Here is a 24,582-nt window from a genome sequence, read left to right on the forward strand (position 1 = left end):
CATCCGAGGGGTACGCGATGCAAACGTTGCTCTTCCCGCGGCTCTCTTTAAATCGACCAGTAAGCGTGTAAACCGACTACTTTTATTATGAACTACTGACACTAGGATGCGTTTTTTCCTGCGTTCTGGTAAAGCTCTCAGAGATGGACGAAGACCATGTCATGTTCTGAGAAGCTTAGCAAATGTAAAGCGACTGGATGACATGTCCTGGTGCTTTAACACTTTGTTGTCTAAATCCCATTCACAACCTCCCACAGATATATGTATGCATATTCATCCGCGCGCGCACACACACACACACACGCTTTTTAGAATTGATTTCATATCATTATATGAACTGCTGGCCGTGCTGCCATCACACGAAAGCAGGTGTTAATACTGAGGAGCGCAGCATTTGTTCGAAGCTCCCCCATGCACTAGAACAAACTCTATTCACGGTTTTTTATATTTCCCCTGGACATTGGTCTGCGGTCGCCTGACTTCCCATCACCCTTCCACCCCTCCTAACCCCTGGCCCCCCAGCCTCAGACTCCCCATTACCACATGAATGAACGCCTGCAAAGGGACACTGAACATTCGGACGCCAACAGAAGGCAAGAGATTTGCAATTCAATCCGCCCCCCAATCGGGTCGGGGCTGTCAACGATATGACAGAGGGCAAATGGGGCAGGGGTGTGGCTGGATGGACGGAGGACCATCACACACCGCCAATGCACAATAACCATCTCCGTCGAGCCTTTCACACACGTCCGACTAAACGCCAACCTTACGGTCTTATCTCATCGGTGCATCACTTACTTTCAAACACCCATCTAATAATGGTTGTAAAACGTATTAAAAATTATTTGGGACTCTCGACAGAAAAAAAAAACACCCCGCCCCTGACACCGACCACACAGAACTCACTTTCAAATGTGCTGCGCGAGCTGACGGATCACTTCCGGTGAGGAGGCGCGAGTGCTTCCGGTTTAAAGGACCATCATGGCGGCGCCCATAGGACTTCATCTGGAGTTCGGGTTAGTACGAAATCGGCTTTCAGTCTCACTTATGCGCCTCTGTTCTCGAACATAAACTGTTGTTTGGAATACTACCTTGTTACTACATTTGTTGTTAACCTTCAGTGTCGAGCAGCAATAATAATATTGATTATGTCTGATTGGGCCGACAGTTTACACGGTGTTCAATATAAACACGCGTTGTGAAACAAGATGCTTCAGCCCCTGGATCAGGGGTGGAGGTCTGGACAGTTTTTACTCTGTACCTTGTGCGTTTTATTACAGTGTTCTATAAAATGCAGCTTGTTGGAGTGGACATTTCTGTCTGTCACTGTATTGTAATGTACATGACAAGGTTTTTACATGATAACAGTTTGCAAACTGAAATAATATAGAAAAAGCAAACTGTGTCATAGTTTGGGTTCTTCAAAACAACTACAACATTTTTTTTTTATTCGTGTTTTCGTGCCCCAAAATCAGAAGCAGTGTCTTGACAGACAGACATCAGCCCTCCAACATGGACCCTCTCTAGACACAAGGAACAACTCATCATTTCACAATCACATGAAGGATGATGATGATGATCTTTCATGGATGAATTAAAACTGCACTTACTGTAAAGAGAGGCCACTGGAAAATAATTTAGAATGAATATATAGATTCATTTTATTTTTTTGCAAGTTTTGTTGTATTTTGTGTGAAAAATATATGCGCATTTCATATTTGGTGTTTGCATATGAAGCAAGAATTAAGGACGAGCATGGCATGATTAAGTGTAAAAGCAGACATTAATATTTGTAATCTCTGCTTCCAATAAGGGGAGCTGAAAAGGAAAAATTACATTTTGGCCTTTCTGTAACTAACTGGTAGTAGCCTAGTGTGTAACACACTGGCCTATGAACCAGAAGACCCAGGTTCAAATCCCACTTACTACCATTGTGTCTCTGAGCAAGACACTTAACCCTAAGTTGCTCCAGGGGGGGACTGTCCCTGTAACTACTGATTGTATGTTGCTCTGCATAAGCACATCTGATAAATGCTGTAAATGTAACTGGGCTTTTGGGAGCGTAAGTAATGAAATCACGGTTTTACGTAGCGCTTTGAACGGGGGCCGTGAGCTGCGGGTCTGGTGATCAGCTCCTATAGATACTCCCTCTACAGCCCATCCTGAAACATATCCCCTAATGGAGATAGATGTTGTTCCCCGACTGAACCAGCTGACCCTGGCAGGGACTCGGCCCAGCACCTCTCCCTGGACCACTGTGGGTCTCTGTGCTGCTGGAACTCAGACATCGTGCCAGCGGAGTGTCTGGAGGACAACTGGGCATTCTCAGAGGGATGTGAGCTCCCTTTATGGCTCCTGCACCTGCTGCAAGAGAGCCCTGTGCTCTGGCCATCGGGCGCTTTCTTTCCCTCCCTTCGCGTGTCTCCCTTCACGCGGTATATACACCCTCTCTCGCTTTCTTGCCCTTTCATGTTTTTTTTTTTTTTCACCGTGCGCCTTCATCCCTGCTTGCCTCTTCAGACTCGCTCTCTCCCTCTTTCATCCCTCCTTGCTCTCCCTCTCTCCCAGGGCAGTGAAGTAATAGAGTGACGTTTGTGTAGGCCCTGAATGGTTCTGGTGTTTGCACAGTGCATGTGGGACGTAGAGGATGAACATCTGTGTGGTGTCACTGTCTGCCACCACAGTGTCACAGCGTCAACACTCTTGGGTTCAACCTCAGGCTCACTGGTCAATGGTGACATCATCTGATGAGCTTTTCTCATCTGATCAGGCTTAACAAAAGCAGTTCTTCTCCGTTCATTCTCTCACTGTTCTCTGTGCTCTCTCAAGTTTGGGTGACCTTTGTCATGCTTTTTTTGAACTGTAGTTTTTTCCTTAACTCAAAAGGCCCGACACAATGAAGAGATCATTATCTCAGTCCACCTCAGTTAAATCGTATTGTGCCTAATGTGTTACCAATAGATCATTAGCTGAGTAATAAAGGACAAGTTGGTTAATTCAGCACTTTCCTTTTGAGGGGTCAGTGTGTGTGTGTGTGTGTGTGTGTGTGTGCGCGCGTGTGTCTGCTTCTACTGGAACAGCTGGGCCTTGTTGTTGTGTTATGTTAATGGTGTTGCTCCATGAATGGACCTTGGGTGGATGTGATCTGTGATAAGAACTCATCCCATTATTGGGTGATTACCTTCTCCAGTGAAGCCGCGTGGATCTTCTCAGCAGGGTGTCGCCTGAACCCCGTTTATCTGCTCATCCCTCACCACCACAGGCAGTGGGGAGCGAATAAGCAGACCACACAGTGTTGTGTGTTCTGGGCGGTTTTCATCTGAATCCCGTGCTGGATCCACATGCATATTTATGATCCAGTGGTGACACAATAGAGCTGATTCGGAGGGACTTGTTTATTAATAATTAATCGGATCAATTTAAGCTTTGAGACGGAAAAAAAAAAAAAGAGTAATTGTATTCTTGTAGGAAGTGACACCAACATTTTCCCCTTTCTTCTCCAGGGGAGGAGCCGAGCTGCTCTTTGATGGGGTCAAAGATCATCACGTGACTTTGCCAAGCCAATCAGAGCCCTGTGAGTACAGACAGGCACTTGCTACATTTAAAATTTGAAATTGAATTAGGAACAATAATAAGAATTGGCCATTCCATTAAAGCAGAGGCACTAAATAAAATTGAGTAAAGGGAATTATGGAATGAAGGGCCCTTTAAGTAAAGCACTTAAGAAATGGCTTCTCCTTTCCAAAAACAATATAGTAATATAGTGTTTTGCTGACTTAATCCACTGAACGGATTTTTTGATGCTACGATAATTCTTGATGCAGCTGGAATAATTTTGCACATATAGCTTTAGAAATAGTTTTTTTTTGTATTACCTGACAAGGATAGCCAGTGTGAGTGTAAACAGTTCCTCGGTTTACTTTTGTATATTCACTGAATAAAACAAAATCGCAGCAAAATAAATTAATTGTAAAGGAATAAAATGGATCAAATATATTTACTTCTCTTCCACAAACCATTCTGTAAAAAACACACCAGCTGGACCGAGGAACGGAGGTGCATTCTTCTCTTGCTTGTCCTCGCCTTTTTTTTTACTCATATTCCTGCACCCCTCCCTCTGGCAGTGACCCCTGCGGGGCCGGTTCACACGCTCCCCCGGACACCTGTTCCATTAGGGCTGACCAGCCAGCTAACCCACCCCGGCCAGCGCTGCGGCTTCACCGCAAATCACTCCTCCACCTTCAGCCTCCACCGCGCTCCTGCGCTCTCCCCTCAACAACAATGGCCCTGAGCATCCACACCCACCCAGCCACCACCACCAACATCTGTGGGGCTCCCCGGGCCAGGGCCATTCTTCCCCTAACTGCTCCATTATTGGCCGGCTTTCAGTTGTAAATTCAGCCAGTGATACTGTTGATGGGTCTTTTCTCCGCGGCGCCCTGGTCAGAGGAAAAGTATGGAAGGGGGGGGGGGGTGTGCATTGAGGGGGAGCAAGATGGGATGGGTTTAGGGAAGGTGGGGCATTGGAGGGGGGTAGCGGGGACAATTGTGACAAAGCACTAAGTCCTTTTTGTGTGCAATCGTTTTGGACGGTTGGTAGGACAAATGCCCCCTCCTTTCCTACACCCTCACATTCCTTTGGCTTCCTGGTGGGACATTGGGGTGAAAGTGATGGCGAGAGGAGGAGGCAGAAATGGTTCCATTCAGCATCTCTGTGGCCCATCTATTAGTTTGTCGTTCTCTAATAATGCAGCCATATGAGGATGAACGGTTTTCCTCCATTAAAACAGTTTCCGTTAACTCGCTACAAAAGGTGCCGTTCGGTTTCCTCGAATAAATAAAGACCCTCGGCCTGCCCGACCGAATAAATCAGGATTTACAGAAGCTAAAAGAAGCCTCGGTATTGGAGACCCTGTAGGAGGGTCCAGCTTGCAGTTTGTTTCGTACCGCCGGTATCGACGTGGAAGGTGGACTGGGTGAAGCAAGCATTTCCAGAGAACCGTAATTGTAATAACATTTTTGGTCTAGTTTGGGACTGAATACCAGTAGCTAACTGTGACTAGAATTTTTGCGTACTATTCCATTCACTGGTGAGTTAACCTCAGGGCACAGAATCAGTAACATTTACAAAACTATCTTACGTTACTGTGTAATTTGGGACTTTTCGGAAAGCGTCTGAAGTGCTTTTCAGGGAATTTGGTTGAGTGTTGGTACGAGCACATGGGCCCAGGATTGGTGCAGCCTTAGGACCCAAGGAACTCGGGAACCTCCAGGGTTCAGAGTCTTGCCGTTCATGAGATGCGGAGTGTCCAGTAATCAGAATTTTTACACTGCAACAAAAACTGGAGCGGAAGGATTACCAGGAAGGGCGTGGTCAGGAGTTACTGAAAATTACCATCTCAGAAATACTGTGTGCTGTTCAGGAGTCAGAATTTGAGGCATAAAGTCAGTACGGTCGCATGGGGAAGTCGGAAAAACTCCATGCCCAGCGAATGCCGACCTGATATGTTGCATGTGAATAAATGAGTTTAAACTGTGTTCATAATGGTCTTTAAAATGTTAGAACCCGCAGTAGAACCTGCTTGCCGAGAGTAGGTGTGTGTGTGGGTTAAGGAATTGCTGTGTGTGTGAGTGTGTGAACTCTCTCATGGCCAATCGTGCTGATTTGCTAATCGCTTTCGTAGAGGCGCGCTGATCCCCATGGGTGGGAAAAGTGAAGGTTGTTGATATTCCTCTGTTTGTCCTGACCCCAAGAACACCAGAGCAGAAGCAACAGAAGGGTCGTCGCCGTGGCGCTGGAGTCTCCACGACAACCTGAGCACAAAAGCTGACCACAGGAGGGAATTTGGTCAGGGGGAACGGCGTATGAGGCAGGGTATGACCTTGGTGGAGGTCTGCTGGATCCATATTAAATCTGTGTGTGTGTGTCTAAGAAAGAGAGGTTGGGTGAGTTGCATTCTGGGATACATCCTGGGTTAAACCCCTCTCTTTATCAGTGTTTGCAATGATGTGGTTTCCACCAAAAATGGTTTTCCGACCAAATTTCCGTATCTTCCAGAATCTCCGACTGGTGATTAATGACTCTGGCTGAGACTGCCCCCTCACCCCATGCCCCCCCCGCCTCCCAGTGTTGGCGTCATAGTAACCCTCGTTTCGCGTAACCCCAACAAAGCGAATGGCCGATAAAACTGATAATGGCGGTTCAGATGCAGCAAATATTTAACCGAGATGAAGAAATCCCACTCCTCTCCCGCCCACATTCGCCACTTCTCCCAGCATGCACCTGTTTACCGTGACGTAAGCTCGCCTCCTTCCTCTCACGCAGCCTCCCATTCGCTCTGCGCCTTCCTTTGCCACGCCCACGCCGCCGTCCCCTCGCCACGAAATAGGGACAATGCAAACATGAGAGAAAATTCCCAAGACCCTCGGCGTCACCCCGCCCCCACCTGATCTGCTGATCACATCGAGGCGGAAAGTGGAAATGGTGACTTTACCCATAAACACCCCCCCGCCCTTGTGTTTCTTTTTTTATCTTTCTGTTAAAGTCGCCGCAGCGGAGGAATGATGGGGGCTGCGGCGAGTGCCCCCGCTTTTCGGGGCTGCAGCGGTGGACGTCGATATTCATCGCTTTCACGCCGCGCCCAGGCGAGCATCACTCTTCTTTATAGTCGCCACGCAGTACGGCTGGCGGCTGCGGGAAGGTGCGGCGATCGTTACACAACTGAAGAGGCTGACAGCGATCCAATTAACCTGAAACAGCCTCTCCGGCTCGCCGCTGCCCAGACACACACACACACACACACACACACACACTCTCTGGTATGCTGACTTCTCAAAAACAAAGGAGGCTGTGGTCCTGGGGGGGCTTCCCTCCACACTCATGGCGGTTAGCTGCCTGTGTCAACGCTTATTCCACCACCACCGCCACGTACAGCGTAACATGCCACACCCCCCTCCGCAGGAACACTCTGTGTCCCCCCGAAATGGTTTTGCGGCGAGCTGTGCGGCGTGAGAGGGGTGCGGGGAGGCGGGATCGACGTTCTTCGGCTGAAAAGCGCGTCTGTCTCGGTAAACAGTGGGCGCTGGCGGACGCCGGGCCAAGTCGCCCCGAATGGTGCGGTCTCCATTGTGAGCCAACGCCACAAACGCATTCATTCGAACGTGCACACACATTCATCACAAAGATGTCGTTTTACTGTCATTATTCACCGAAGAAGGTGAATTCGGAGAAGGCTGCGGCCGCGTCAACTAACAAACACATGTCTGGGTGTGTGTGTGTGTGTGTGTGTGTGTGTGTGTGTGTGTGTGTGTGTGTGTGTGTGTGTGTGTGTGCGCGCATCTAAAATGAGAATGCAGCGGGTGCAGGGCGGCTGTTTGTTCTGTGGTGAGGGACCCAGTGTGTTGTCACATTCCTGATCAGTGTAATCGCATTTCATGTGGATGGACCTGCAGCCCACAGTGCCACACACACACACACACACACACACACACGGCAAACGCTCCTACTCGCCCGTCCAGGCACAACGCTGCCTTGCCCGGCCCAGCGGACGCAGAGTTTGCATCCTTTTTTCCTCCACTCCGCCGGTTGAGTCCAGCCTGGCTGCTGATGCGGCACTGGTCCAGTCGTGTTCTCCTCCATCACCACACACACACACACACACACACACACACACACACAGCCACAAGCAGTTTAATCACAGACGGTTTTTCTGTTCTGTTCGTTCAGTTGTCAGCAGGATCATGTTTCAGGCTGTTACCGGCCCATAAACCATATCTGCGCAGTATGTGCTTATATTCTGTGTATGTGTTTAATGGCCAGAAACGTGACCAGATCTCCGTTCTGTAGCACTCGGCGCTTCTGTCTTCTGAAGTTCCTTGAAGAGACGCTTTAATGAAAGAGCCGACAGTCGTTCTTCTATGTTGTGTAATAAAATATTTCTGGAAAAATGTGACCGTTTTGTATGTGAGCTTCTGAAACGTCCCTCTTTTTTAAATTGGTATTTCATCGCTGCCACTTTTGTTTTTGAGAAGCTAAATTCATCAAATGGACAGAACATCTCTTTCCAAAAAACGCCCGTGAAGGGGATGAAATGGTTTTTTTAATTTACTCCATAAATGCGTCCAGCCCCCTCCCTGTCCCCGTCGGGTCTCTGTCGCGTCACATCGACCGGCGGGGAGGCTGGATCTCCGACCCCTGACCCCTGACCTCTGACCTGTGGCTGGCGTTTTTGCAGGGGACATGCGGCAGCTGCTGTTGTGGATCAGGAGTAACCTTCTGAAGGAACGGCCAGAGCTCTTTGTGCAGGGAGGCACTGTGTGAGTAAACACACACAAACCAATATCATATTTATCTCATATTTTTTCCAGTCACTGACCGAGACTTTAATATTACAAATCAATATTTCCTATTAATTTTGAGTAATAAAACCTTACAACATTGTTTGTCTCATAATTGTCACACAATACTCAAACATTCATATTCTCAAATTATGGGTACAGTTGTATATATTATATAAAATAAAACAAAATACATTTTTTTGTCTTCTCATAATTGACATTTATTTGTGCAATTCTGCAGTTGCTGATTAAATTATTTCTAAATTCCACTTTCATTCAAGATAATCGTGCATACATTAAAGTCACATTATGTTACAACAGGACGGTGTCCCAGAGTAAGAGATCTAGGAACTACAAATATTTTTTAATGGCCTTCAGCGCAGCCCTGCATCCTGCTTGTGGGACGGTTGTTACAGGTTTGCGGGGTGATGGTGTGTCTGTAGGGGTGCTTTGGCTACAGCAGTGTACCCCTGCGCTGCTTATTTTAAAGGGATCTTTTATAGGCCTTCATGTGTTCTTGGAGAACAAAAGGGGTGACAGAGCCATGGAATATTTTATTTTCATTCCCACCATTTTATTATGCACGCGTGTGATTGGATGTGTGTGTGTGCATGCGTACATATATGCAGCTGCGTGTTTGTGTGCGCGCGTGTTGGGGGGTTTGGGTGACATGGGGGTCCTCCGCCACTCCGCACCCTGGAAGAGGCGGCCTTGTCGAAATGCCGAACCCTGACCCAGCAGACCCTCTTTTGCATGTGAGGGCGTCGGCCAGGTCCGTGCTTCTGAGGGCGTGTACGTTTCTATAGCTTACTGTAAAATAAGGAATCTGTCTGTGTGTGTCTGTGTGTGTGTGAGAGAGAGAGAGACTGGCTGTGAATTGCGCACCCACAATACTGTAAATGTCCTGCGTATATAAAGTGGGCCCATCCTTCTCCTGCATTAAATAGTGACTCTTATTTCATGTATTTAGATGGTTTCTTTTGTGTTTTTGGTTTTAATGCACTCTGCTAATGCCGCTAAATGTGGGTGTTTGTGCGTGTCCATATGTGCGCCCTTCTTTGTGCTTGTTGTGAGTAGGGGGCTAGAGATGCTCTCGACGATGGAACGGGACACGCCGCGTGGCTCCAGATTTCTAACATTGTCTTCTCTTTGGCCCTCCAGGAGGCCCGGTATTCTGGTATTGATCAACGAGACCGACTGGGAGCTGATGGTGAGTGCGCGTGCGGCGGCCACGCCCCTTCACTTTCACACTGGCCGTAATGGGAGTCTGGACTCAGGCAGCGGGGGGAGGTCCGTGTCCCAGCTGCTGCGAAGAGAAGACATAAATGCGGCAGACAGTACCGTGTTGTGTGTGTTACGGTCACAGAAAAGGAACAATTACCAGTTAATTTTGATCTGTTCTTTTTATTCTTATTTGGCAGTAGGTAAATACATCACAGTATATACTGCATTATAAACAGCATTATAGTAGCATTTTATTATAAACAGTACAGTAAATAAAAAGTAATAGTAATATAAAAAGAAAAAAAAACATTTTAAAAAGACAGTAATGGAAATGCATTAATATAATATTTTAGGTTCAGATAAAATAATTTAGACGCTGAAAAAATCCGTTGCGGTGGCAGCTCACTTTTTCTTCTGGGTTTTATAGATCAGACCAGGAAAGGAACATAAGAATTATATATCAAAGAGAGAGAAAAAAATATTCATTGTTAATGATTAAAAAACGGTCCTTAAAGATGCAGGAAGGGGGTGGAGGTATAATGTGATGAACCAGGGTTACGCAGGTCAGTGTTTTGGAGGGACTGAGGATATCCCCGGCTTTACAAACTCGGCAGAGGTGGGGATCTTCTAAAAACTATAATACTTTTTATTGACCCTCACGGAAATATACTGTATAAATATTTGATCTATTTTGTCGTGTCAGTTGTTTGTTCGGTTGGCTCGTGTGCGTCAACACCGATGAGAAAAATATGTGCGTGTTGCCTGCACGCTGGTGAAAGCAAATGTTCTATTAATACATGGAATAAAGGGCAGAAATCAAACCAGGGCGGCGTGTGGCATTATGATCCGAGCGTGAAAATCCCAACCTGGTTCTGCAGCTGATTTAAGACAAGGTTGCTGAGGTCGTCCTGCTGCCGTTTACTGACAAATAGTCTGCTTTCTCAAACCCTCCACGTGATTGAGGCATGTTGTAGCTGCATTACAGTGTGTGTGTGTGTGTGTGTGTGTGTGTGTGTGTGTGTGTGTGTGTAGGGAGAGCTCGAGTACCAGCTCCAGGACCAGGATAATGTGGTCTTCATCTCCACTCTTCATGGCGGCTAACGGCAGTTTTGGGGACACGGATTGGACGTGATGATGGGACACACGCCTCTTTCCACCGCAGCCTCGTACGACGCCCAGAGTCCTGGAGGCGACGTCCTCAGCCCGGCGAAGAGGTTTTTTTTTTTTTTTATGTGTGTATGATTCCTTAAGTTCCGATTTGGGGCCAAATTTGGAGAGAAGCTGCTGTCAAAGGACAAGGCCATGATGTGTTCACCATGAACCCTGCACTGAAGCTGGTCCGTCCTGACAGTTTTACGTTTTTTTTTTTTTTTTAAACCCATTTTGTCACTTTATTTCAGAGATCAATAAATGTAATTGTTTGAAGTGTGTTTTGCTTTATATATATTTCCACAAGGGGAGAACTTGTAATATACCGTTACTTCCTATAGAAACCACGTGTCTTCAGCAGCACCCATGGGCCTGCTCAGAGTCGACAGGGTGCCCCTACACACACACACACACACACACACACTGCGAGATATCCAGCCGTATGAACGCGGCGTGGGGTACAATAACGCGCATGCTAATGAGCTCGGAGAGGGAAGTGTGTGTGTGTGTGTGTGTGTGTGTGTGTGTGGAAGAGGGAAATGCTTCCGATGTAAAGCGACGCGCGCGCACACACACACACACACACACACACACTCGCTGTCGAGCTGGATGAGCCCGCAAAGGATCCTGGGACGAAACCAGAGAAAACCAACGCGGTAAATTCGGCCTTTACTTGATCACGTGCAGCAACAAGGGGATCCCTCAGACTCGGAAGATCTGACCTCTTCCTCCTCATCCTCATCCTCATCCTCAGTCGGATTACAGAAGCGCGGTCTGCAGCAGCATTTGAACCACGCGAGAAAATATCACCCACAGCAAGGCATAATTCGTCACGTCATCACACACACAGAATATCAATTTATATTTAATATGAATAAACGAACGGGATTTTTTGCAGCCTTGTGTTGCACAGAACATCAAAATTCACAACAACGAATTCTGAGTTCTGGTCATAATCACCCAACAGCGTTTCAGTGGTGATCGTGGTACGTGCGTTGTGTTCTTATGAAAAAAAAAATCATAATTTTAAGATTAATTCTGAAGGCCCGTAATGCTTTTCGTCTCCAGCTACGAGTTTCATCGCAGAAAAACGAGTAAAAGAGCGAGCCAATGAAAACGCTCCGTTCTGTAAACCCCGCCCACCCGCTCACCTTCTCATAATTTAGCATAACTGTAAAACTATCCGATGCCTTAAATTACTTTCATTTTTACACGTTTTGATTGAAGTCATTTTTGGACGTTGGAGATGAAAGAATCCCTAAATATTTCGCGAATAAAAACGTCGCAACTTTCATTACTCGCTGGCGTGAAGCGCGACATGTGCGACATCGAGATTTATTTCATTTCGTCACGAAACCGTGTGGCGAATTAGAAAAAGTCGTGTTCGGCAGCTCGCTGTCGCAAAGTCCAGACGTGGATCGCGGCTTCAGGCCTGCGAAAATCCACCCAGGACACCGGGGCACCCTCCACAAGCCACGACCCGCCACGCCACGCCACGCCACGCCAAAATTTCATCCGAGCTCTGTCATCTACGGCCATTCATGAAATTATCAATCAAAAATAAAATAAAAACCCACGGAGATGTGCGCACTCCTACATTTCATAACGGGATTCAAATCTATTACCATAATTAAACAACAGGCCTCAAATCGAATTCATTCACAAATACATATATTCCATATTAAAAGGGTGTAGTCACATACATTTTTTTTAAATAAACGCAATAAAGATTTTTTTTTGTTTACTGTTCGTGTGCCATTTTATTTCGTATTTCATCTCCTGCACAGGGACATGTAGTAAGAACGTCATATTTCTACAGGTGAGTTATTGTGCAAAACTCATATTCCACCCTCGTCTGATTAAAGGTGACGAACGACAATAATAGAAACGACTCCAATCACGACCAAATTATTATCAAGCGTAATTCATAATTAACAAGAGGAAGAAGAACGAAGCACCAACAGAAGCCAAAGAGAATCTCCCAGCATCCCCCAGGCGCCGCACGTGACTCAGGTGTTTAGCCAAAATATTCTGGCGCGGGTGGCGTGCGTCCACACGTCATCGTACCGTCCCCGGGACAGTACCCCCCCCCCCCCCACACACACACACACACACACACATACACCTCTCCTCCTGTCTCCCACGTCACCAAACCCCAATACCCTGGACCGACCTCGGGACCCCGATTTCAAACCAATTAAGTATTTTATATATTATATATATAAACGATCTAGACATGCGCAAAAATAGGCTGGTTAAAAAATAAACACGTTAAAAATAAAGCAATAAAGTAAAAAAAATAAAGTTAACTAATGTACTGAGAGTTCGCACTTTCACAAATAAATGAGAGCAGAGAAACTCGAGCACGGAAATCAGTCAGCCACGTGCAGCTAACAGCCATCATCCTCATCCTCCTCATCCTCCTCCTCCTCATCTCCGCCACAGTCCGCTGCCAGCGGGAAAGAAGAGGAAACGGGCTCCGTCCTTTCAACCCGGCTTTTATTTTCACACACACACACACACACACACACACACACACACACACCGCAACAAATATGTAAAGCGGCCGAAGACGAAGATGAAGGACGAGGTGGGATCTCCAGCAACAGATGTCCAGGCACAATTCTTGGGTTAAATGTACATTTCACAAGAATTGCGTTTGGACAATCAGCTCCTGGCGTCCAGAGTCGGAAACATCCAGAACACGGAAAAAATAGACCGACAACGACAACGACATGAATATTATTATTAATAACACAATAAGAATGCGAATGCGGCCGATTCCAGAACACATCCGCACTTCTGCAAAGCGTCTTAAGAGACACAAGAAAAAAAGAAGCAGGTTTTCCACATTTTTCCTACAGCGCGAACCCACATGGCCTGACACACACACACACACACACACCAACAAATCCAGCTACTTTTACAAGCAACCCCCCCACTCACTTCAGCCGTCAGCAGCGAGCGTGGAAATACACGCCACGGGGGCTTTTTTTACGGTAAATCTGCGGTCTCTCTCGGTCCGAGCGCGGGGTCGCGGCGCCACAAGTTGGCCGGGGAGGGGGGGGGGGTCCCCCACGCTGTCCCCACGGCCGCCGCCGGGCGCAGGTTCCACGCGTGGAAAAGTCCTCGCCCGTGTCCGCGAGTAGTTTCCACAGAGTCGTCGGGGAGGAAGATGACGACACATGCCCCGTGTTCCTGGATCACAACGCGAGGAGAGAAGAGGACAGGAGAGAATGGGACAGAAGAAGAGATGAGAGGAAAGAAGAGAAGAGGAGAGAAGAAGAGAAGAGAGGAGAAGAGAGGAGAGGAGAAGAGAGGAGAGGAGAAGAGAGGAAAGAAGAGAAGAGGAGAGAAGAAGAGAAGAGAGGAGAAGAGAGGAGAGGAGAAGAGGAGGTGAGCGCGGGCAGCTGCAGGAGGAGAAGGAGGAGGAGCAGCAGCAGCAGGAGAAGATGCTGCGTTGACTTGCCGGGACGCTCCGTGCGGAATGGCACCAAAGAGCTCCTGCGTGGATCCTTTTTCTTGCGCGTCGTCACATACCCCCCACGACCCCCCCAAAACAATACCGGCGCGCGCGCGGGGAGGGCGGGGGGAGCGGGGCCGGTCCTCGCTTGGTACCGAATTTGAATAGCGGCGGAGGGTGATAAATGTCCATTGTGCCGGAGGAGTAATGAATCTCGGCTGTCCCCCACAGCTGCGAGCCCCTTAAAGACACAAGAGCCCCGTTTCAGCGGCGCGCAAAGTTCACGCCGCTTCCAGCGTCGCATTCGACCATACGATTCATGTGTGTGTGCGTTTATTTCTACTCCAAGCGAATTTTACGCGCGCGTTTGGTGACGTCCTCGGATATTTACTACAAAGGACACCACGTACAGAGGAGAAAAAGAAACAGATGAATACAGGAGCCACTCATTTCGAACCCTCTCCGGACCCGGGCCGCGTCACGTGGCTGCGCTCGGCGCGTAACGTATCCAAACGGCCCGTGACGCCGCACGCGCTCCGTTTTATACCGACGCGCGCGCGCTCCGCTCATAAATCACCGGGGCCGGAGCCCCGCCCTCGCGGCCCGGGGCTCCTCCCCCTTAAAGCGGAGCCGTTTCACCCGCGCGCCTTTTTAATGCGACCGTTTGTGCTCGACCCATCACATTTACGCTAACGCCAACTGAGATGCGCGACCTGTTTAATATGTTTAACAGGGCAGCGGTGGCCTAGCGCTTTAGGGAGCGGCCCCGTAATCAGAAGGTTGCCGGTTCGAATCCCGATCCGTATTTTGAGAATGACACTAATACTCCTTGTTTTTAGATCTTTTTGTCAGTTGTTTCCATGCTGTATTGAAGTATAATTATAAGGCTTTTATTGACAATCACATCAAGTTGACGCAAAGGGTCGATATTCGCAGCGTTGGCGCTTTTTTTTCAAGGCCTCTGCAATTCGCCCTGACATGCTGTCAATCAACGTCTGTGCCAAATCCAGACTGATGGCGACCCGTACCTTCATAATCAGTGCTTGGAGTTTGTCAGAATTTGTGGGGTTTCGTTTGTCCTACCGCTTCTCTTGAGAAATTCCCCACAAGTCGTCAAGTGGATTTAAGGTCGGTGGAGTTTCCTGGCCATGGACCCAAAATTTCAATGATTTGTTCACTTTGGCCTTATGGCACGGTGCTCCATCTTGCTGGAAAAGGCGTCGTTCTTCACCAAACTGGTCTTGGTTGAGAGAAGTTGCTGTTGATGTGTTGGTGCCATTCTTTGTTGGCTGTGAACACATGGCTGTGGTCTGAGTGAGCCCACTGCCTTGGATGAGAAGTAGCCCCACACATGAATGTTCTCAGGATGCTTTACTGTTGGCACGAGACAGGACTGATGGTAGCGCTCACCTGGCACTTTCTGGACTTTCTTGGGCACCCCGAAGCCTTCTTCACATCACTTGAACCTGTCTCCTTGACGTTTGTGATTATTCAATAAATGGTTGATTTAGTTGCAATCGTAGTAGCATCAATATCCTAACTGTCACTTGTGTTAATGAGAGGATCCCTGAAGTGATCTCAGCAGGTCCTTTTGTTGCAGGTCTGAAATGCAGTGGAACTTTTTTGGGGGAGATTAAGTTCATTTTCATGGCAAAAAGGGACTTTGCAATTCATCTGATCACACTTCATATCATTCTAGAGTTCATGCAAATTGACATAAAAAAAACGGAAGCAGCAACTTTATGAAAACCAATATTTGTGTCATTTCTCAAAACTGACACAAGTTTCTCAAAAATTGGGTTCAGGTCCGGTGACTGTGGAGGTCAGGTCTCCACTTTTTGTTAAGTACAGAACTCCGCATGTGTTCATTCATAGTTTTGATGCCTTCAGTGAGAATCTACCTACGTAAATGGTCATGAAGATAAAGAACACACGTCGAATGTGAAGGTGTGTCCGAACCTTTGGCCTCCACTGTACACTACTTTTTCCTACTCACATTGGTAAGTGGTGGCCTAGCGGTTAAGGAAGTGGCCCTGTAATCAGGTCCGCCAAGGTGCCACCGAGGTGGCACTGAGCAAGGTAACGTCCCCACACACTGGTCCCCGGGCGCCTGTCATGGTTCCCACTGTCACCATGGGTGATGGTTAAAAGCAGAGGACACATTTCATTGTGTCACTGTGTGCTGTGCTGCTGTGTTTCACAATGACCATCACTTCACTTATTTCTCACATGGTAAAATAACCCCACCCGCGATCAAGACCCGGCACCCCCCAATCACATAGCAAACATAGCAGTATTGGGCATTTTTCTTTTGTTGTAAACAGAAAAAACATGTTAAGAAATCTCCCACAGAGATCTCAGGATACAAGTGAAATGGATCTAAGAGTATCCATGAATATAGAATATAGATTATAGCCTATACCCATGTAGTACAAAAAATTCTACTACTTAGGCATTAATGTCACACATGCCTACAAAGATCTTTATGAGTACAATTTTAATAAACTATTGGAGAATACTGAGATAGACCTCAAAAGATAGTCATTCCACTTCCTTTAGTGGGTAGGATCAATAGAATTAAGATGGCTGTTCTACCTTGTTGTTTATTCCAAATGATCCCATGTTCTTGACCAAGAGCTGTTATACAAATCTAAATAGCTGTATGGAGTAAGTCCAGCCCACGTAGGCCCACATACTCACCTGGTTTCATGTCTTACTGCTGGTCCTCCAATATTCTGAACATACAAAATGGAGGAGGGCACGGTGTGAGCCACTATGGAAACCATACCACACCAGGCTCTATCTCCGATAGATCTGAAGACACGTGCCTTGCCCACCAGTCCAAATCTACAACCCTCGAGCCCGGTAGTGAGAACATCCCTCAAAATATGGACACAATATTAGGGGGCACTTAGGTTTTACACAAGTTACTAGCTTTCTTCCTTTACTCAATAACCACCTATTTCCACCCTCTCAAAGCGACATAGCGTTTAAAAATGGGCAGGACAAGGAATTCATTGTTATTAAAGATCTTACCTGAGGGTGGTTGTAGCCTAGTGGGTAACACACTCGCCTATGAACCAGAAGACCCAGGTTCAAACCCCACTTACTACCATCGTGTCCCTGAGCAGGACACTTAACCCTGAGTGTCTCCAGGGGAAGACTGTGCCTGTAACTACTGATAGTAAGTCACTCTGGATAAGGGCGTCTGGTAAATGCTGTAAATGTAGATAAGTAAAAGACTTTGATGTGATGTTTGATGTCGGATGGAGGGTTGTTCTATTATTATTAAAAATAGTCTAAAACTATAAATAAATCTTAAAAAAAAAAAACACAACATCTATAGATGACTTTAAGGACAAATATTCAATCAGAGCATGCAATTTGATATTACATTTTGCAATTGGAAATTCAACGTGCAAAATGCTGATGTAATCCTTAGTTAAATTCAAAGTATTTTGAATAAAAAATAAAACAACGATTCAATGAATTGCATTGCATTTTGTCATGGGTTTTCTACACATTTATTGAAATTAATTTTTTTTTTTTTGCAAATGGCAAATCAATGTCCAAAGTGATGATGCAATCCTTTATTATTTTTTGGAAATTCCTAAATAGATTATCAAATCACCTAATGGCAAATCGTTTTACATTTTTTTGCAAATCTTTTTGCAAACTGTCAGACCGCTCATCAAGGCTGAACATCTGTTCCCCCTGAAATCATGACGTCACAGGTGTTACGGGAAATTATGTTCCCCCATGTTCCCTCTGGCGCGCGCTGATTTCAAAACATGACGTCACACGCTACTGCAACGTCAGGCGGTTTCTCTTTATTTAGACGTTTTCTCTGCCTTTATAATGTCTTTATTATGTCTTTAATTTTTACAGATACTATTCGAAACGATTGAAGTCGCCGGAGTCAATATGCGGTAGTCTAGTTGTAAAAGTATATTATGAGTGAGTGTTTTCATATTCACATGTAATTATGAACCCGAGTGATTTCCAGACATGTCACATGTTTAGTTGTTTAGTGGATGAAGAATGGAGAATGGTACACACACACACACACACACACACAGATATTTTCTATACTCTCATCCACTGTTTTCTCAGACTATTTATTGTATGGTGAACTTATTGTATTACATAGTTGGCATATTCTCTATGATATTTATGTTTTGCTGCTCTTGTACTTGTTTTTCTGCCATGACAAACCTGTGGGACTAATAAATCATAATCTTATTATCTGATGTCTGGTCACCCTACTGAAGTCAGATTCGTTTTGATATCAAAATGGCAATCTGTTGTTTGAGTTTAAAGGGATTGCCATCATTTACTCAGTTTCTTTCTTGCTAATGCTGGTAACCAGACAGTTGACAGTAACCATCGACTTCCATATTTTGCCCTATTATGGACGTCAATGGCCATGTTACTTCTCTGGTAATAAACTTCATTAACATATATAATCTTAATAATAATCTTTTGTATTCAACACAAGAAAGAAACTCATCGTGGAACATCTATGTAGAATAAATAATGACCCTTTTTAATCAATCCCTTTAACATTTGTTAACTTTGAAATTTAACTATTGCTTTATGCTTTAATCTTGAGTTGTTTTTCTGTAGTTGGAAAAGTAAAATTATGTTACCAGTGACAGTGCTGAAGTGTTGTCAGGTGTCAGCTTTAATAAACAGTTTTCTTACAACAGCTTTGAATTTGAGTGATTCTTTTTTTTATCTTTGTTTTAATGCATTCACATCAGTATAATGGTAAAGAGAACAGTACAATTTACAGTTAAAATAGTTATTTATTGGAATTTCCTGCCTGCATAACTCTTAATTCCTGACAAAAACATTACAAGCGTCACTTTTACTTTTGGTATTTAAGTACATTTGTAAGCAAATCCTTTTGTACTTTTACTCAAGTGGTATTTTTGCTAATGGAGTAAAATTTTCTTTGTATATCTCTACTTTAAATCAAGTACAAGGCTTGTGTACTTTGGGGACTGTCCCTGTAAATACTGATTGTTAGTCACACTGGATAATATGGGCTATATTTTAATCTGATTTTCACAAACTGAATTTGAATTGTTCAAATTGAATCTGAATGTATTAAATTGAATCTGAATTCCAGTGAAATTGAAACTGCATTTTTACATCCCTAGAAATTTGCCGATCCAAAGGGCATATCATTAAGAATATGATACGAAATAATAAGATAAGAAAAAATGTATCAAAATACGTATAAAAAAATGTATCAACAAAACATTTTTTGGACAATACCCAAGTGTCATGGGACTTCACAACTGAATAAAACTTACAGAACTTGGTACTCTCAGGTGGTCTCCCATCCAAGTACTAACCAGGCCCAACACTGCAAAGCTTCCGACATCAGATGAAATGAGATGTTCTTTAGGTGGTATGGCTGTAAGAAATAATGGTTTGAAAATGTCTGACATTCCAAGGTATGGCAGCAGAGTAAATAAAAAAACAGATATAAAGTAATTAAACTGAATCAATAGTTAAAACATACAGCACCCGGTATTCCCAGGCAGTCTCCCATCCAAGTAATAACCAGGCTGAACCCTGCTAAGCTTCCAAGTTCAGACAAGATTGGGTGTTCTTTACGTGGTTGTAAGCAGTGCCAGTTTGAAAATGTCTGTCATTTCAAGGGATGGAACAGAACTTCTTACTCTGGTAATAAAATAAGAAAAGAGACGTAAAGTAGTTCAATTGAATAAATAGTTCAAGCTTGCATCACCTGTTTGAAAATGTCTGACATTTAATGGGATGGTAAGGGTTTTGTCAACTTCTTTACAGGGAAAAACATTCTCCACCAGTACAACCCCTACTCCATCCTCTGAAGACTCTCCAACTGCTCCTGAGGCAGAGATCAGGGAGCCACCCTCTGCAGAGTCAACCGGCATCTCTCACATCATAAATGGTTCAATTACATCTGATCAAGTGTCAACTGCCTTTAAAACTGCCAGGGTTCTTCCAATCCCAAAGAAACCCACAGCTGATCCTGCAGACATCAGCAACTACCGACCAGCATCTCTTCTCTGGTTCCTTTCAGATATCCTTGAGCAATCAGCATCATCTCTCTCAGAACGTCCTCCTGGATCCCAACCAGGCTGGCTTCAGAGCAGGTCATTTTAATAAGATGGCCGTTCTGGCTGTTTCTGAGAAGCAACAAGCTGCCAGAGCAGCAAAACTCTCATCTGTTCTTATTCTCCATGATCTCTGCAGCATTTGATAAAGTTAACCACCTGTGTCTGTCCTCAGGAGGCTTGGAATTTCTTACAATGAAATGCTTTATGATTCCTTTTGATTACCTGCTTTTAATACCTTATGATTTTGATTAATCCTGACTTGTCCTTATGTTCAACGTTCACTTCAGCAAAATATACACTTTGTAAAATAATTTCAAAATGTTTTGTGCCTCTTGGGTCGGGAGAAGAGAAAACGGCGCAAGAAGAGAACATTTGGTTCCCTTGTCTTATCATAACAGATAATGGAATGCAAGAGACATCGAACTTCCTGTGTAACGGCTTTTGGGTGCATCCATCTTTGAAATAAAACTTTTCTGTAATGCTGATTCTTGTCTCACAGATTGATTAAGAATTCACAAAATGGAATTGCCTGGCACCTTCTAGCAGGTTTACTTCTGAGTGCCATCCAGCCTCTACAATTAATACAGAATGCAGCAGCACGACTGATCTTCAACCTTCCCAAGTTCTCCCACACCGCCCCTCTGCTACGTTCCCTCCACCGGCTCCCAGTAGCTGCACGCATCAGGTTCAAAATACTGATGCTGGCCTACAAAGCCAAACATGGAGTAGCACCATCCTACCTCACAGCCCTTATTACACCTCACACTGCACCTCGTATACTCCGAGCCTCCAGTACTGCTCGCCTGGTCCCCCATCTCTGAAGGTAAAAGGAAAACATTCATCTAGACTCTTCTCCGTCTTGGCCCCTCGGTGGTGGAATGAACTTCCCCTCGAGGTCAGAACAGCTCAGTCACTGAGCACCTTCACATGGCAGCTCAACACCTTCCTCTTTAGAGAATAATTTACTTACTTGTGGTCTGACTTATGCCAGAAAACTACAACAGAGTGAATAAAATGATTGTATTCTTAGTGAGGGTCCTAATGAACCAGAACATAAGTTGACAGTGACAGTGGTGGTCAGTGCTGGCAGTGGCCCAGCCCATAATTGGAGGGTTGTCGGTTCAAATAGCGAATCGCCAAGGTGCCTCTGACCAGAGTACCGTCCCCAAACAGTGCTCCCCGGGCACCTGTCATGGCTGAGGTTGATGGGTTAAAAGCAGATGACACATTTTGATGCAGTATTCCCTGTGGCATAGACAGTATAGGCAAATGCTAACTGCGCCATACATCTAGGTGGCGCCACAAACAGAGGAAGAAAAAAACATTCCACTATTCGGAAAAGTACTTGGTATTAATGTAGTAGTAGTAATAATATTAAGTGAAAGTGAAGTGATTGTCACATGTGATACACAGCAGCACAGCACACGGTGCACACAGTGAAATTTGTCCTCTGCATTTAACCATCACCCCGAGTGAGCAGTGGGCACCATGACAGGTGCCCGGGGAGCAGTGTGTGGGGACGGTGCTTTGCACAGTGGCACCTTGGCGGATCGGGATTTGAACCGGCAACCTTCTGGTTATGGGGCCGCTTCCTTAACCCCTAGGCCACCACTGCCTAGTGGTGATATGTAACTTTCCTCTCCGGCCACTGCAGCCTCCACCGAGGCTCCATTTCCTGAGGACACCGAAGAAGGCTCAACAACCCCAGAACGTCTGCAGATGCACAGTCCGTCACCACATACTGAATAACGGCATGGTACTCTGACTGCACGTCACCCAGTATAGATGCAGGGTGAAGAACATCATCGGAGATGAAGCACACACACTCTTCACACTGCTGCCGTCTGGCACACGCACATCCCGTTCAGGAACCGTTTCTTTATTCCCAGCCCACACTCACACTCCGAATTAACATCAGGACTCACCTGGACTTGCACACACAACCACTCTGTCCTAGTAGATGCAGTCGTGCACTTTAGTCAAATGTCCTGCCTCATTTTATGTGTCTTTGGTGCGACTGTTTAATAACGTTTAAGTGCAATACTTGTTCTCAGTATCACTCAATGATCATATTACCTGCACTTTAACCCACTGTGGGGCCTGTGGGAGGAGCCTGGGTGTGGGCCCCTGGTCCTGGTCTATGGTATGCACACAGAAACAGTGGGGGGACATCCTTTTGCCGTGCCGCTGCGCTTGCCCCCCCATTCACTGATAAATGTTTAACCCAGCCCTGAAAGGAGCAGTAGGGATGAGAGCCCAAATCTGCGGGGTGGCCAATGAGAGGGAGACTAGGCACAATGGGGCCAGGGGTCGTCCTTAAATAAGCCTTCCCAGATGAAGGCATCTCAGCTCTGCGGGTGGAAGAGGCAATTGTATAGGTTGCATCTGTCCAATAACCCTTTCTTCTTCTCACTCTCATATCGTGATATATAATATATGATTTAATTTTCGTTTACATTTCTGGCATTTATCAGACGGCCTTATCCAGAGTGACTTACAATCAGTAGTAGAGGGACAGTTCCCCCCCCTGGAGACACTCAGGGTTAAGTGTCTTGCTCAGGAACACAATGATAGTAAGTGGGGTTTGAACTTCTGGATCATAGGTGAGTGTCTTACCCACTAGGCTATCACCCGTATGGCTGGTTTTATTTAACTGATTTAATGACCTGTCTGTGAGTGAGACACATATAAAATATACACTATTGTGCTCTTCAGGGTTGTTCTGGATGTTTATATATACACATACACACATATGGATAAAAGTGTCTGCTAAGTGCAGTAAAGTAAAGTAAATTAAAAGAGCGGAATCGTGTATATTTTATATGTTGTACAATTTTGGCTGTACAAAATGGCGGTAAAGATTTTCCTCCATATCAGAGATTCATCCATATATATCATGTGCCATGAGGAAACTTAAAAATAACTCCCTTGGGCCTTTTTATTATTGATTCCTTCAACAGCGCCACACTTTTCTTTCATCATGGGAGAACTTCTCTTAACAGTTTTTCAATATTTTCCCATCAGATCCTCTGTCTCATCAAACATCTCTGCCTTTATTGTTTATCCATGAAGGAAACAGCAATAAAGACTGTATTCTGCACTAATGCAGACAGAATGCGCAAATAAAAAAAATGTTCATTGAGTGTTCAGCGAGTAGTGAATTGCAAGAAATGTTAATGATTTAAATACCAACAATGATCGTAACCAGGCATTGTGTGGAGGACTCAGGTGCAGAAATTTTATTTAAACTTGGACATACACATAAGGTTCTACTAGGGGCAAATGGAAGTGGAAACGGGAAAAGGAAAGGTTAAACACACACACCGTCACTCCAACTCCTTACAAGACAAGGTCTCCTCGGGCTCTGCCTGACGACCCTGCCAGCCCACTGACCACAACCTGACAGATATGCACCTCACCAAGGGTGATGGGTTAAAAGCAGAGGGCACATTTTGTTGTGTGCACCATGTGCTGTGCTGCAGTGTTTCACATTCACACTCACTCTGGTGCAGGAACTCTTTTAAAGAATGCATTTTAATACCCCAGATTCTCATCTGCCCCTGGACTGAGCAAAAAAAAAAAAAAAACTTTCAGTGTGGCTGGATGGTTGCCAGGCAACTGTGTGAGTGAGCGAAGCAGCGGTGGCTGAGGTTAAAGAGCCTCTTGGGATCCAAAGGCTCCCTCCAGAACCAAAGCACCTTTCCCTACTTATTGTACATTTATGCACAGGCTCCCTTCTGAACCAAGTCACCGTTCCAGTATCAAAACTAAACTTTCTGACAGTTATAACAGAGGATTATTCTCTCATGTCTCACGTCTGGATGCGTACATTTCTTCTTCAGTTAATATTGTATACATTACATGATAGCACATCTGGGCAAATGTCTGCTTCTGATTGGCTGTTTATGGTACCTCCACCTTTTATAGAAAGTGTTATTCACTCATACTTTAATATATAACACCATTTAAATTTTTGTGGTGGTATTTGTTTGTGTCTTTAATGTTGTGGTATAATAATTATTTTAAAATAATATAAATGCCTTGGGTGGTAGTAGCCTAGTGGGTAACACACTAACCTATGAACCAGAAGACCCAGGTTCAAATCCCACTTACTAGCATTGTGTCCCTGAGCAAGACACTTAACCCTGAGTGTCTCCAGGGGGGGACTGTCCCCTGTAACTACTGATTGTAAGTCGCTCTGGATAAGGACATCTGGTAAATGCTGTAAATGTAAATACGTTTTTAGAATTACATCAGTATCATGACATGATGATTTAGGGCATACTGGCCAATGTC

At 45.3% G+C, this 24,582-nt stretch overlaps 1 protein-coding gene across 1 annotated transcript; it reads left to right on the forward strand.

Moving 5' to 3' along the window:
* Window positions 1-949: 949 nt before the first annotated feature.
* On the forward strand, window positions 950-10,963 carry urm1 (ubiquitin related modifier 1). Its single transcript, XM_028970990.1, has 5 exons — window positions 950-1,016; window positions 3,504-3,574; window positions 8,235-8,316; window positions 9,499-9,547; window positions 10,594-10,963. The coding sequence occupies exons 1-5, from the start codon at window positions 982-984 to the stop codon at window positions 10,660-10,662; spliced, it is 306 nt and encodes a 101-aa protein (XP_028826823.1). The 5' UTR covers window positions 950-981; the 3' UTR covers window positions 10,663-10,963.
* Window positions 10,964-24,582: the final 13,619 nt, after the last annotated feature.

Source organism: Denticeps clupeoides, chromosome 3 (genome assembly GCF_900700375.1).
Source record: "Denticeps clupeoides chromosome 3, fDenClu1.1, whole genome shotgun sequence".
In the NCBI taxonomy this organism is placed as follows: Eukaryota; Metazoa; Chordata; class Actinopteri; order Clupeiformes; family Denticipitidae; genus Denticeps; species Denticeps clupeoides.

Excerpts from the sequence above, each read along its gene's own strand:
- urm1 (XM_028970990.1), top strand. The coding sequence starts at position 982 with ATGGCGGCGCCCATAGGACTTCATCTGGAGTTCGG. Across the intron at positions 3,575-8,234 it reads GCCAAGCCAATCAGAGCCCT|GGGACATGCGGCAGCTGCTG; the intron begins GTGAGTACAGAC and ends GCGTTTTTGCAG. Across the intron at positions 9,548-10,593 it reads AGACCGACTGGGAGCTGATG|GGAGAGCTCGAGTACCAGCT; the intron begins GTGAGTGCGCGT and ends GTGTGTGTGTAG.